The sequence below is a fragment of the Podarcis pityusensis genome (genome assembly GCF_964106645.2).
Source record: "Podarcis pityusensis genome assembly, chromosome: 13".
NCBI classification, from domain to species: Eukaryota; Metazoa; Chordata; class Lepidosauria; order Squamata; family Lacertidae; genus Podarcis; species Podarcis pityusensis.
The window spans coordinates 2,767,094-2,782,185 of NC_138038.1; the positions used below are offsets into that span (position 1 = coordinate 2,767,094).

The window sequence follows — 15,092 nt, forward strand, 5'->3', positions numbered from 1 at the left end:
TCATGAAAACTCATGAAGCAATTCGTATTTATTTGTTTGTTTGTTTGTTTGTTTGGCTGTGGTACTTTAGAGAAGCCAGCTGACTTTTCTTCTGTTGACCCTAGAAGCTCCTCACTAACCTTGGTGGAGAGAGAGTCAATTCTGTAAGAAGAAATACTGATCCTGATATTCTAATGCCTTTGCGGAGGGAGGGGGGACTTCCCATCTAGAAGACTATCCCATTCTCCACCTAAAGTGCTCATATCCTTCTCTGTTCTGAGAGGGAAAATGTCTAACTCTCCCCACAATTATGGAGCAGAGAACTGACACAGTTCACCTCTAATAGGGTTCAAGAAAACCCTTTATAGTGTAGTTTTACAAGACCAGTTTCTGAAAAAGAGGGGGAACAGAAATAGCTCTTCCCAGTGCTTTTTTTTCCTTAAAAAATGTTTAGGGGGACTCTTATTTTGACTCAAGAAAATCACCATTTTATAGTTCAAATTGGGAAAAATAAATACAGTAAATGGACAAAAGTACAAAGATTCACAAAATGTTTAGGGGTATGTGTCCCCCTGCGTCTCTCCAGAAAAAAAAGCACTGGCTCTTCCTCTAGGCCTTTTATCAAGAAGACAAACTTCCCTATAATGTGGAAGCGGCAGGCTTTTCAGCTGGGAGATTGAGATCTGGGACTATTGAGGCCTTTCGAGACAAGCATAGGCAACACTGTGCCTGAGGAAAGTCAATAGAGACCATATCTTGGAGACCATATTTTTCCTTCTTCGCTGAACACCATCAACCTCCAGCTGATCTCAAGCTGTGCACTGAGCTGCAAAAGCTGCCCCGATTCATATCTTGCAGTTGCAACCCCCCCCCCAATTCAGTTAAAGGACCTGGGTGGAGAAGAGAAGCAATATAAACTTCTACCTTGCAGAAAAGAGTGGCCCCACAGAATATGTAAATGGACTTTCCCTGATATAAGCTCTCTTGGTATTTTGGATAAATCTATCTTTGCCCCATAGGCGTCAGCCTTATTATAATTGGATTGGTTTTAATCCTATATTTTGCCAAAGTGATTTATCTTTCATCTGAAATCTGTGCCAAGGTGAAAGAGGGAGAATGAAATAAATCACATACCAAATCTTTGAAGGCACACCTATTCTTTTCCTTGCTATTAAAGAAAAACAATGTAAATGTTGCTATTATTAGGCAACTGCAGTCATGAAAATTGCATCATCCCAAATTATTTGTAACTATGGTAGACTAAGTCCTTAGGCACAGTTGACTATTTCTAACAAATTGCTTCTTTTTGGTCTCGGCATCTGTGTCTGGGCAGGAATTGTTTGTGCTAGAAATTCAGGCAATGGGGACCAAGGTAAGAAAATAAATCCAGACACTAAATGACTTCAGAAAGTATAGGCTAACCACATGGGCTGGAAATGCCTCCAAAGAAACAACTTTGCTTTACAGTAAAAGAACTCCCAACACAAAGTAAAAGGCAGTTTCTTCAGCCCACCTCCACCAGTGCTGGAGTGGGTAGGGTTGGAAATGCTGGTTTTGTGTATGCACACGCCCCACCCCCCCTTTGCACATGTGTGTGTGAGAGAGAAGGTATGTCTGAGTGCTTGACTACATGTAAACGTTTGCACATGCAGTGAGTGTGTATGCTGTGTATGTGTGCTGAATGTGCAGTGAATGTGTGTGTGTGGCCTGTATGTGCAGTGCATGAGCAGGGATACACACGTGCGTAAGCCACAAGAGAACATTTAAAGGGGAGGCAGGCATGGCATACCCACCTGAGGACCCACACGAAAAGCCGCTTCCACCTGAGCCTTCAGGATGTTGCATTTAAAGTGGTCAGGTACTGCGGAAGGTGACACGGGAGGAGGATGAAGGCTCTTCTCTGAAGTTTTGCTATCTTCACCCTGTCATCAACACAAGAGGACACACGGCTGAGCAGGAAACATACTGATCTGAGAGAGATGTCTCTTCACTCTACAACCTCTGTTATGTGAAATAAACAGTGCTGTCCTAAACAAATTAGGATACAGGCGACTCTCAACTTATGTAGGGGTTACATTCTAGGGATAGCATGTGAAACCAAAATCGTGTATAGTCAAATCACTTTGGGTTCAATGGTGGGTGGGATTGCCAAAGACTTTTTTCTGCCCCCCACTTTTTAAATTGTGAACTGTGTAAAGCTGAATATGCACAAGTTAAATGCACGTCAGTTGTGAGTTACCTGTGTAGATTTATTAATAACTTCTTTATTAAAAAACCAGTGATCTACTAAAGATGGTATCAATTGAATAAATGAAACAAATACTGAAACTGTTTTTTGTTTAGAAAAAGTTTAAGTTTATGGTGGGCATGGGGAGGAAGGAGAGGAGTGTGTTTGTTCTGGTGATAACACAAAGGGGGCGACACAGTGGAGGTAACTGGCCAGGCCAGTTAAGGGGAAGAGAATTGAGACTCTCAAGGCGTCCTCCTGCTTCCAGCTCTCTCCATTTCCCGCAGTAACCTGAGAAGTTCTGCCAGGTTGCCCTCAGGTCATGTGGTGAACCAGTGCTGTTGCTAAATACCAAGTCTGCCTGTAATAAAACTGCAATTATTCATGATTTCATCTTGGAAGAGGAAGCCAACCCGGATTGCATCACTGAGATTGAATCAATTCCAGATGTTTCCAAATCAGATCTCAGGACAGCACCAGCGCAGGACATAGTGGGATTCTGTCTTCCTTACCCAACCACACATCAAATCAGCACCTGGATCCCTATTTCTACATAGTTTTCTTGTGGATTACTGTAACATGTTCTATGTGGGGCTGCCTTTGAAAAGTGCTCGGAAACTTCAGCTGCCCCAAGGAGCTGCAGCCAGATTGTTGACTGGGGCTGGTTATAGGGAGCAGACAACTCCCTTGCTACCACAACTCCACTGGCTACTGGTCTGTTTCTGGGCACAATCCAAAGTGCTGGCTACGACCTATAAAGCCCTACACAGCTTAGGTCCTGCCATCCTCCCAGGCAACCTTGAAACTCCCTCCCTAGAGAAGCTAGACTGGCCATCTTGTTGTCCATCTGCTAGCAGGTGAAAGCCTTCTTCCAAAAGGCTTTTGGGTGCATTCAATGCGGGGGACTTTTAATTTTTTTTATGATTTCTTTTATATGTTTTAGCTGTTCTCATTTTATCTGTAAGCCGCCTTGAGTCCCTGTCAGGGAAAAAGGGAGGTATAAATATATAATAATGGTGGTAATAATAATAGGGACAGGTGGAGAATTCTGTTGGTGTACCCCATAACTTACTGCCCAACAACCTCCCTTTCTGAGCTGACAGAGGTGGTTGAGCTCCATCCCTGTGAGTGATTAGCAATGGAGTATATTAGCACACTTGCTATTACACTTTTCAGTGTGTGCACTGGAGGATGCTGTGCAGAGAGAAATTACACTGAATGCTTAAAAACTGAGCACATACCCTAGTTTCTAATTGGTTTTGCTAGGTCCACCATCTATGTAAGGTAGATCATAATATTTAGTCAGTGGAGAAAATGTCGAGAGGAAGGCCTATCCTTTTAATTAATCAATTTTTCCATTATCCTGCTCTTGCAAGCAAATTTTCTATCAGACATATTGATCTGCAAGCAGGATACTACTGCCCACTAAAATGTCTTAAGAAACTTAATCTGCTGACTTGGGTGAGGCTGAACAGCTGCCACCATCTGTACAATGTTGTAGCCTTAGTGTCCATATGAACACCAATCTTTGCCTGAAGGAGGAAAGACCTGGCGAACAACACAGTTTTTTAGTGATAGATACAGCTTTACATTGGGTATGATGTTAGGCTACAATCCAGTACTCCTTTACCTGGGAGTAAACCCATTGAATTCAATGGATTTAATTTCCTAATAGATGCATATAGGATTGCATTATCAATCAGCTAACAACATGCCTTTTTCCAGTGTTGTGGACTGATAACTTTAAAAATGGCTTGTTAATATGAAAGTTCTGGTGAATGTGCACAGATGCAGTCAAAGAACTAGTTTATGCATCATGTACTTTGTTTGACTCTCAACTGTGTGAACTGCCTCTACTAATATATTTTGTCTGAGTTGACATTGGGCAATATGAAAGTTATAGCTATGATAATTAATCTGTGATGGCTCATGTTGTCACTTGCCCCAGAATTTAATTATGTGCACCTTTACCTCAAGGAAACATTTATCACAGAGGAGGAGCTGTTACTAATCTGAAGATGACTGAAAACTTGTTTATTTTTATAGCACCATCACGTAGCATGGAAATGTACAGTAATGTAAGCAAAAAGAAAGAAAAGAAAATGAAGCTAGATTTCCCCCCAGTAATTTACCATCTACATTTTGTAAGGGAAAGGGAAACCACAGTGGAGAGAGGGGGCAGGAAGAGCACCTGACAGCACACAGGGAAGGCAAGGGTAAAAAGAGATATTTGAAGAATATTTCAGTTAGTCCTGAGGGTCAATGTTGCATCCAGCCTTTAGAGAAAACCGGTTACCTTCAAATATCATAAAACATCCCATAGCAGCTCCATGTTCAATTAGGGATAAACCAATTTATGTAACCTCAAAATACTGAAGTAATGTGGGGGGAACAAATGTGCTGGACTCTTGCTTACAGGGACTCATCCAGGAATAAATATACTATTGCATTCACCATCTACATTGTGAATTCCCCAAACCACAGATAATATTTCACTCTGCTGTACTACTTAGCAACATACATTGTTGCTGTATCTTCTTTTTTTGATAATCTGACAAGTATGAGTTTTTCCAGAGTGGCATGATAATTTTTCTGAGTCAGGTACGATTATGTCCCGACTCCTCAAAGATGAATCTGATGACTCCGCTTCTTGGAGATGGTTCTGTCCCTGCTCTGTGGCAGTCCCCACCCCATCCCTAACCATTGGCCATGCTGGCTGGGGCTAATGGGAGTTGGAATCTAACAACATAGTGGGGCACATGTTCCTCTCTGTTGCTCAACACAGATTTTCTCCTCAACTGCTCTTTCTAACTATGACTGCACCAATACTCCACTCTGCCTCAGCCCTTGCCTTTGGACCGTCTAACTGTCCCTATTCCAATTCTCTACCTACCGCCACAGTCCCTTCCTTAAGATAGAACAGCTGGCTCTTCCTTCCTGAATTTTGTCACATTGGTACTCCTTCCCCCAAAAGGGATCCAAAAGCAATAAGGTCATCACAGCACCATGTCTAACGTGACACTGTCACCAGATATCAATAGATAAAATCATGTGAGTCAACACCGCCAACCAAATATCGCTTCATGAAGGATGATATCACTGAAGGCAGATGAGGGCAATTTGAATAAATAAGTGATAATTTTCACAAGAGGTGTTGAGAAATGCTGAAGGGGCAATGATTCCTTTTGGCACAGTCAAAACGTTCAAAGCAAGCCATGGGCTGTTTTGCCTAGCTTATTTGCATTATATGTCCCATCAAAGGCTTTGGTCCTTGTTTTTCATGGTGAAGGGAGATGCCCTTTGCTGTAGACCCATAGCATTGCTTCAGATTAGTCATGCTTCTAAGGCAGGCATAGGCAAACTCCAGCCCTCCAGATGTTTGGGACTACAATTGCCATCATCCCTGACCACTGGTCCTGTTAGCTAGGGATGATGGGAATTGTAGTTCCAAACATCTGGAGGGCTGGAGTCTGCCTATGTCTGTTCGAAGGCTACGAACTCAGTTTATATGGTTCTGACTAAGTCACCTCTTCACACCTTATCTCTCATGATCATTAATGAAAACTATTTGATAGAGAAGAACCATCAGAATAATATTACTGTGCGTGTTTTTATTTTGGTTTATCTCATCTTGAAATCTAATTTATTATTATTAATGCAAAATAACCATGAGGTCAATGATTTGGATCCCAGTCATTATTCAGCAGTAGAGTTGCTATAGCACCCTGAAAACAGGCCTCCACCACCTCTGTGCGTGCAGAGGTGCGTTTTGTCACCTTTATAAAGAGCAACAGGGTAGCAGATCTATTCTCCAAGAGAAATTTGTGTTCAGGAGGCTTGGGCACAGTCCTCACCCAGCATTTGCCACCTGAAGCAGCCAGTCACTCCTCCCTTTCTGTCTAATGGCAGGGCTGGCACTGATAGTTCAGTGGGTAGAACAGGGGACTCTTAATCTCAGGCTTGTGGGTTTGAGCCTCATGCTGGGCAAAAGATTCCTGCATGGCAAAGGGTTGGGCTAGATGACCCTGGTGGTCCCTTCCAACTCTACTGTTCTATGATTCTATGAAATATATCTGTTTTAGACTGAGTCAAAGTCCCCCTTGACCTATTTTAAAGCCCCACACAGCATGAGTTCTGGATACATTCTAGAATGCCCAGCGCATTTTTCCTAAAAAAATGTTTAGGGGTACTCACATTTCCCTACTCATATTGAAATACTGCCCCTCAATGAGGCCAAACTCAGATTCACAAAATGTTTAGGGGTATGCGTACACCTGCGCCCCCCAGAAAAAGTACCAAGAATAATAAAGACATAAACTAAGTCATTGCGGTTAAGAAGAGTTCAGCAACATCCTTGCAATTGGATGCTGTTAGAGCCAGAAAGGGGAAATGCAGGAATGATTAAATGGGGACTGGAGCCTGGACTATGTGGAATCTGGTACCAAGCTCCGCTGGAAGAGGGTTTTCTACACCTCTTCTCAGATTGCCACCAGTAATATTCATACCTGAAGATAGAGGGGATGAAGAACTAAGGGAAAAGATACTTGTATTCCTGTTTGGGATATTTCTCTTCACCTTGGAGATTAAATATTATCTCTGTGGTGTCAAGAAGAGTAACAGGCTTCTTTAATATCACTTGTGGTGCTTCATTTTCTCAGAGGCTGTCAACACCCTGATGTGAACTGCAGCCCAAGGGAGACAGTGGCATTTAATCAAGAGCCTTAAGATGGCTGTGCTTGACAGAGAGTTCTTCTGAATATTTCTTCATTCCCACAAGATGAGACCAGCTGTAGCGAGGAGAAATAACTTGAGCAGGACTGGTAGGGGGGTGTGTGTGTGTGTGTGTGTGGAACCTGTTACAGAAGCCAGCATTGTACTTTATTCTTAAAACATGCATTTAAGTCTATAAGCACATCATCTCATTTCAGGGGGAGAGGTTTGGTTGACCACAAACTTGACATGAGCCAACAGTGTGACGCGGCAGCTAAAAAAGCCAATGCAATTCTGGGCTGCATCAATAGGAGTATAGCATCTAGATCAAGGGAAGTATTCTGCTCTGGTCAGACCTCACCTGGAGTACTGTGTCCAGTTCTGGGCACCACAGTTCAAGAAGGACACTGACAAACTGGAACGTGTCCAGAGGAGGGCAACCAAAAGGTCAAAGGCCTGGAAACGATGCCTTATGAGGAACGGCTAAGGGAGCCGGGCATGTTTAGCCTGGAGAAGAGGAGGTTAAGGGGTGATATGATAGCCATGTTCAAATATATAAAAGGATGTCACATAGAGGAGGGAGAAAGCTTGTTTTCTGCTGCTCCAGAGAAGCGGACACGGAGCAATGGATCCAAACTACAAGAAAGAAGATTCCACCTAAACATTAGGAAGAACTTCCTGACAGTAAGAGCTGTTCGACAGTGGAATTTGCTGCCAAGGAGTGTGGTGGAGTCTCCTTCTTTGGAGGTCTTTAAGCAGAGGCTTGACAACCATATGTCAGGAGTGCTCTGATGGTGTTTCCTGCTTGGCAGGGGGTTGGATTCGATGGCCCTTGTGGTCTCTTCCAACTCTATGATTCTATGATTCTATGATTCTAAGACTCCAAACAAGGGAGCTGCTATTTGATTTGAATTGAATTATAGAATCAAAAGTGGTTTTAAAAGAGCAATTCTTAAAACTGGAAAATGATTAATTATGTGAAATACAAAACAAATATTAACTTCAGTTCCAGAGTGTGGAGGATTACAAATCAGGGATGTGGATTCACCTTGGAACCCAAGGTGGCAGGATGGCTCTGAATTGGGTTGCCAGACCTTGAAGAGCAAAAAAGAGGACAGCCCAAGCCAGGGAAAGAGGCACACGGGCATACAGGCTGCTGCCACTGCGCCCACATCCCTCTTTCCTTGGCTCAGGCTGGCAGTGGCCAGGGCATGCGGAGCAGCCCCAACCCAAACCGTCTAGCCCAAGCCATAAATAAATAAATACAAATCTAAAACCCCCAAACCTGGACATTTCCTTTAAGATGTAAAAATCCCCCCGGATGGACTTGTTGGCCCCCCCCCCCAAAAAGAGGACATGTCCAGGATTTCCCAGATGTATGGCAACCCTAGCTCTGAAGCATTGCAACCGAGGGAGTAGAGGGCTTCTAAGGTGTTTTTTCCTTACTGGGAAGCATTTCTGTAAGTTTCCCAAGCTCTCCATAAACAGGAAATGCCACACAGAGACTTAGGGACAGACAGAGGAGCAGGGAAGCTAACTGTGTGCCTGACTGACAGCTCCAGCTGCCAATTGGGGAGTGAGGGCTCTCCTTTTACACCTCTTCAGTGTTTCTGGTAGTGCAAGAAAAAATTGTTAATTTTTCTGCTCCTTGCTGCCTTTCTTTTTTTTAAAGCAGCAGCAGCTGCCACCTCTATGGTGCCTTCAGTGCCCTCCCAGGGCTGGTTGCACTTCTCCTAACAGATTCCCACTGGTGCCCATCTAGCTAATCTATACAGATAGGAAATGCCTATCACATTCTTCCAAACATAGAGACCCCATAACAGCTTCCCAAGAGACTTCACCCCTCTTCAATTGTGTTTTTGATAATACTGGGTGTTGCCTCTTATATGCATATAATTACAGCCAATTCCAATTATTATCTCTCTTTATCACAAGCAGCACTATTTTTCTATAAAAAGAGGTGCCGGAGTTCACCACAAACATCTCCCTTACTTTCTTTGAATGGCAATGGCACCCCCCTGAGAGGGGCCAGAGCTGAGCTCTGGTGAGCTCTGTCTGAAAAAGAGTCCTGGTCACAAGAGAGATGGGCAGGCTCAGATCTCAAAGGTTCCCATTGAATTCCATAGGATAAAGCAAATGCCTTGAAATCTGGAATGCACCTGAGATTAAGCAAATCTGCCAGGGACCAGGGCTGTGTTCACACCACACATTTACTGTAAAATACATTTAACACACACAGATTCCTGGGAACTGTAGTTTGTTTGTTTTTCAATGATACAACCAATAAAGCATAAAATCAAAACAAAATGAACTTAGACTACGGATTGTAAATAAGATGAACTGAATATTAAGTTTGTTAAGGGTGCTGGAAATTGTAGCTCTGAGAGGAGTAAACAATTCCCAGGCTTCTTTGCGGAATACAATGTGTTCTAAATGTGTGGTGCGTATGCAGCTTACGTTCACTGGGGGGGAGGGGCTAGCTTCCTATTTGGATATTATTGAATAAACCTTTTTGCTTCCTCCCACATAAATTAATGGCTGCAATTTCTTCCCTGGGGTGGGGAATATAGTGCTAAACTTGGGAGTGACATTTCAGTGAGGGGTAAAGGTGCCCAGGGTTATATGCAGTGCGCACATGTGCACAAGGAAGCGTTACAAATCCATCCCCTGGTCTCTACCTCTAGTCCATCCTTTGACACCCTGTGCATTCAAATCACTGTCATTTTGCTAAGCAAAGAGTTCCCAGGCATATCTTCCTGAAATGTACCTTGTTCGTGCTGATGTGCAGAGCTGACCAAGGCCCTACTACTTTCGCAGTCTCCACCTCCATCTTCTTTAAACGGGGAGAAGCATCCTCATAATGCCGGGATACTCCTGGATGTCCAAAATGAGGAAAGAAAACAGCCTGAAAGCAAAGTACAAAAATCCTGCAAGGAAAACCACTATACAGATTTCCATGTCTTCTTTTGGTAGATGGTTTCTAAAGTTCAGCTCTTGTTCCCTTTCAGAGCTGCATCTGTTGCCAACCTAGCCAGGGGCATTATTGCTGTTCCTGGGACTGGTGAATATAACCAGAGGATTCATCTCCTGGTCCTGGGGTCTGCGGCAGTCAGTGGTACTAGGACCCAGACAATGGTACTGTAACTAGGATCGCCCTCTTTCTGGGCAAATCTACATTACAGAGTTGAATAAGTTTTACTGTTTAATTCTTAAAGCACAGTGGGCTAGTTCAGGTGTTTTGTACTAAACAATGCCCACCCTGCCCAGCACCACTTTGGAGCAATGGGCAAAACAGAAAGGCCCCTCACTTCCTGGGGTTCTGCTACTGCAGAGGTTTCCAGAAAGATCTCATGGAACTTGTGCAAGATCTCACCACTGCTACCACACAAACCCAGCAATAGGGATGGGTGGGACACACCACCCCACGGGATTCTGCCACCCAAGGCAGTTGCTTAACTCTGCCTCATGGCAGGCTGCCCTTAAAGTAAGCCTCTTGCGAGATATGACGTAATCCACGGGTAGGCAAACTAAGGCCTGTGGGCCGGATGCGGCCCAATCGCCTTCTCAATCCGGCCTGCGGACGCTCCGGGAATCAGCGTGTATCTACATGAGTAGAATGTGTGCTTTTATTTAAAATGCATCTCTGGGTTATTTGTGGGGCATAGGAATTCTTTCATTTCCCCCCCCCCCCCCAATAAATTCCGGCCCACCACATGGTCTGAGGGACGGTGGGCCGGCCCACAGCTGAAAAAGGTTGCCACCCCTGACGTAATCCCTATAAACAGCACCATGGAAGTTTCAGTTTGTCCCCCATTCTCCCCTCCCCCTGTTGTTAATTTGACACCCAGGTCCAATGCTGGAGTAGACTAGGCAACGAATGCTTCCTCCCTGAAACACTTTTGTGCAGTCACATTGAAATTGCAACCATTCCAACGTCTTTAATTTTTAGAAAACTTGTATTAACATACAATTTAATTTACAATAGATGAAAAATAAAATGCAGAGAACTCATGAACCCTACAAAAACTCTATCCATATAGTAAATCCTTTAAAGCAGCCAAATAAGCATCTAAGCATACCAAGAACGACTTCATATCCATATGAAAACATTGCACTTTAAATTTTGCCTTCAGGGATTTAACTGCAATTCAGTAATAGCCTGAAAATGAAGAAAACAAAAAAAAAAACATATCCCCCCCCCCAACCTCATGGTTTACTCCCATTTTTAAAGTTTTTGTGGAATATCCAGGTTTTCCATATTTCTAGATTTTAAAAAATCTGAATAAGCATACTGTAGGCCACATGCCTATCCAATATAAAAAAATTCCTTTCAGTAACACCTTAGAGACCAACTAAGTTGGTTATTGGTATGAGCTTTCGTGTGCATGTATGTGATGCACAAGAAAGCTCATACCAATAACCAACTTACTTAGTCTCTAAGGTGCTACTGGAATGAATTTTTTTATTTTGTTTCGACTATGGCAGACCAACACAGCTACCTACCTGTAACTATGCCTATCCAATGTATTTTGAAAATGACAGTGTCCATTAAGAATATATTAAATTGAGGAGGTATTCAGAAAGAGATTGGAAGTAAAGTGCAAATAAAAGGGCAAGTATCACAATGCCTTCAATCTATGTTGAGGTTGCACAAGAACTTCTGAAGAGCCTTGATGGACCAGGGCAAAGGCCCATCTAGTCCAGTCCTCTGTTCTCACAATTTGTGAGCAGAACCCCAAGCATTTGGAACTCTGTGTACAGTTCCAGTCTGTATTGCTACAAATAATAAGGTAGTGGCCTAGGCTATTATGACAGGCTAATGTGATGGGTACTAACGTTTTTACAACAGAACACTGTAAAGCCAGGATCTTGAGCCAGTAAATATGAATCGAGCTCTAACCCTCCCATTAGCCCACCCCTTTGACTGATTCAGTCAATCAAATCAATCTGGAGTGACAGTTCCCACATTTCAAAAACCTTTTTCCAGATCCATTAAGAAGAAAACGTGCACTGAAAATTTTTGAGGGGTACCAATGAGTCATTTAGGAGTGTTACTTGGCTCTGGAGAAGCTTTTATACACTTCTTCATGGGGGCTACGCGCTAACAGAAGCAGCCAGATTTTACTGCAACCCACATTTTCATAAGATCTGCTTTCTTTAAAGGCAAGGTCCTGTGCAAAGCTTCAGTGAAATCCAAACTAGTTAATGTATAGCTTCCCTCACAAATGTATTTCCAGTACAGACAAATTTGCTATGTAAAATATACAAAATGGTATTAGCAGTCTGAGTAGAACAAAATGATCTTCTTACGATGTCTGTGACCAAAGGTACAAGCCCCACCAGCAGCGGCGTAGCGTGGGTTATCAGCACCCGGGGCAAGGCAAGTAATTTGCGCCCCCTAACCCGGGGCAAGGCAAATAATTTGCGCCCCCTAACCCGGGGCAAGGCAAGTACAGTAATTTACTCTCCCAAGCAGCAGCAGCAGCGAGGCTTCTCTTTCCCCCGCGCTCTCCTGGAGCTGCCTCTTTTCTTTCCTTTTTTCCCTTTCTCCAAGGCTTTTCGCTTTCTCTCCTTAATTGATTCCTCCTCCACACCACAGCGTTTCCTAGCTGCTTCCCCCCCCTTCCCCTCTCTCTCCTCCTCGCTCTGCTTGCCTTGCCCTGCACCGGCAGCAGCAGGCGCAGCCAGACCCCCGCCAGCCAGCCCGCCCGCCCGCCCACCCACCCGGCTTCCTCTCCTTTTTTTGCCCGCGGCAGAAGGCTTCGCTCTCCCCCTTCCGCGACCTCCTCGCCAAGCCGAGCGAGCGCGGGCTCCCTAACCCGTGGATTTTAGTAGGGGCAGAGAGCTGCTAGTGCGAGCGCGCCCCCCGCCCATGTTGCGCCCGGTGCGGCCGGCCCCCCTGGCACCCCCCACGCTACGCCACTGCCCACCAGCTTTTTGTGCTTAATGTCCCTTCCTGCTTGTCTCACTGCAATCTCAGGTTAGAAAGTTCAGCCTTCCATTGCATCCCGTCATAATGCCGAGACGGAGGTAGTTTAACAGACTTACTGTTTGGGCTTTGCCTGCCAGCCACGCTGTCCTTGTTGTCAGGAGGAGCAAGTGCCCCATAGCTGGAGTGGTGGTGGTGGTGGTGGAGGTGGTGGTGGTGGTGGGGTCTTCCAGGCATTTTTGTAGTCAATGGTGTTCCACCATTTTCCTCGATATTAAATGGGTGAAGCTCTGCGCTGTTCAAAGCGTAGCTGTGAAACACAAGTGTGGGTCCAATGAGAGAATTAAAAAGTGATAACTATATTTGAGATGAAAAAACAAGCCTGCATATGTACTGCATTCATATCCTGCACTTTCTCTGAGTTCACTTTGTCCAGCACTTAAATTAGTAACCGCTGAAATGTGGCATCACATCCCCAAATGGATGTATATAGACCTCTATAATAATAAAAAAACACCCTGGGAGATGTGCGCCTTACTGGCTCTAAATCTCACTTACTTCCAGACATGTCCAGCAGGTAGATCATGATCTACCGGTAGATCACTGGACATCTGTGGTAGATCACTGGCTCCCCCCAAAGATGCTCAACAACTTTGGCCCCCCTAAAAAAGCTAAACATCTTTGCCCTGCAGCCCCCCAAAACAGGGCTTTCCTCCTCCCTAAAAAAGCTCAACCACTTTTACCTGAACCCCTAAAAAGGGGGTAGATCACTACCAGTTTTTAACTCTGTGAGTGGATCGCAGTCTCTTGGGAGTTGGCCACCCTAGTAGCTTCAAGTCTCGTCCTTACAGAGATGATGGACATTTGTGTAGTCTGCACCCCTTCAGAGCGCAAATGGTGGTCCAATGACTTAATGTACCTCCATGCAAAAAATAAAACAAATCCCTGCAAGCTAGTATTCTCAGAAGACGGGTTCTAGCATGGTAATTTTCTATGTGTGGGAATCTCAGTAGATTGCAGTTGTTTGTTCTGGTGAACCCCCAGTGCGAGATTTTGGATTCATGGGTTTATTTGATATTAGTTCTCTTGAGTACATATCTTTAGTTACTGTGGGCTGATTACTCCCCTAACATTTTATATTAAACTGTGTGAGACCCACTTAGGTTTTAAACTGAACAGGATAGTTTAAAAGCTCAATATTTGGGGGGGGGGGGGAGAGCAAAGGTTGGAGGCCCAGCACCACTGATGATACCCCTGACTCATTCTTATCCACAGAGGCTTTGGTTATGCCAGTCACACAATCTCCTGTTAAGGTGGCTCAGTCAAAATCACTGGCAAAAATGAGAGACGAAGGAGCTGTGTGACTCGCCTGGAGCTGTCCACAGTTACAGCTGTTCTGTGGGATGCACCAAAGGAAAAGCTGTTCCCAACCCAGAACTCAAAACGAGCCACCATAACATAGGAGGGAGCAGTCAGTGGGGTAGCGTGGGTAGCCAGCACCTAGGCAAGGAAAGCATGGCGCCCTCTAAGCAGCGCTTCCTTGTGGCCAGATGGAGCTGCCGAGCAGCAGCGAGACATATGTGCACACCTCCTCAGCTGGAGCAGCTCCACTGCTGCAAGTCTCGCCACCCGCCTGCCTCTCCTGCCAGCTGGGGACGCTGTGCAGCCAAGGGATGCCAGGGCCTGTCCTCTCCCAACTACTGCTCAGTGTGCCACTCCGGTCAGGCAGGCAGGCAGGGTGTGGAGTACTTCCGGTCAGGGCAGCAGCTGCAGAGGCGGACCCCTAAAAATTTTGTGCTCAGGGCAATTGGCCCAGGACCCCCCCCCCCATGCTACACCTCTGAGCAGAGTACATACTTATTTAAGCTCATTTCGGTCTGATTTCAGACCTAGCTTTGCCTTAAAGGTAAAGGACCCCTGACAGTTAAGTCCAATCGCGAACAACTCTGGGGTTGCGGCGCTCATCTCGCTTTACTGGCCAAGGAAGCTGATGTTTGTCCGCAGTTTTTCCGGTTCACGTGCCCAGCATGACTAAGCTGCTTCTGGCGAAACCAGAGCAGCGCACAGAAACACTGTCTACCTTCCCGCCACAGCGGTACCTGTTTATCTACTTGCACTTTGACATGCTTTCGAACTGCTAGGTTGGCAGGAGGAGGGACTGAGCAACAGGAGCTCGCCACGTCAAGGGGATTCGAACCGCCGACCTTCCGATCGGCAAGCCCAAGAGGCTCAGTGGTTTAGACCACA

At 44.9% G+C, this 15,092-nt stretch overlaps 1 protein-coding gene across 2 annotated transcripts in view; it reads right to left on the reverse strand.

Annotated features, from left to right (window-relative positions):
- EPB41L4B (erythrocyte membrane protein band 4.1 like 4B) overlaps window positions 1-15,092 on the reverse strand; it is a 151,483-nt gene that overhangs the window by 52,481 nt on the left and 83,910 nt on the right. For both annotated transcript variants that reach the window (XM_080976647.1, XM_080976648.1), the window contains exons 16-18: window positions 12,965-13,155; window positions 9,684-9,790; window positions 1,773-1,901 (exon numbers count right to left, since the gene is read on the reverse strand). In XM_080976647.1, coding sequence (XP_080832773.1) covers window positions 1,773-1,901; window positions 9,684-9,790; window positions 12,965-13,155 — 427 coding nt within the window. The remainder of the gene's footprint in view (window positions 1-1,772; window positions 1,902-9,683; window positions 9,791-12,964; window positions 13,156-15,092) is intronic.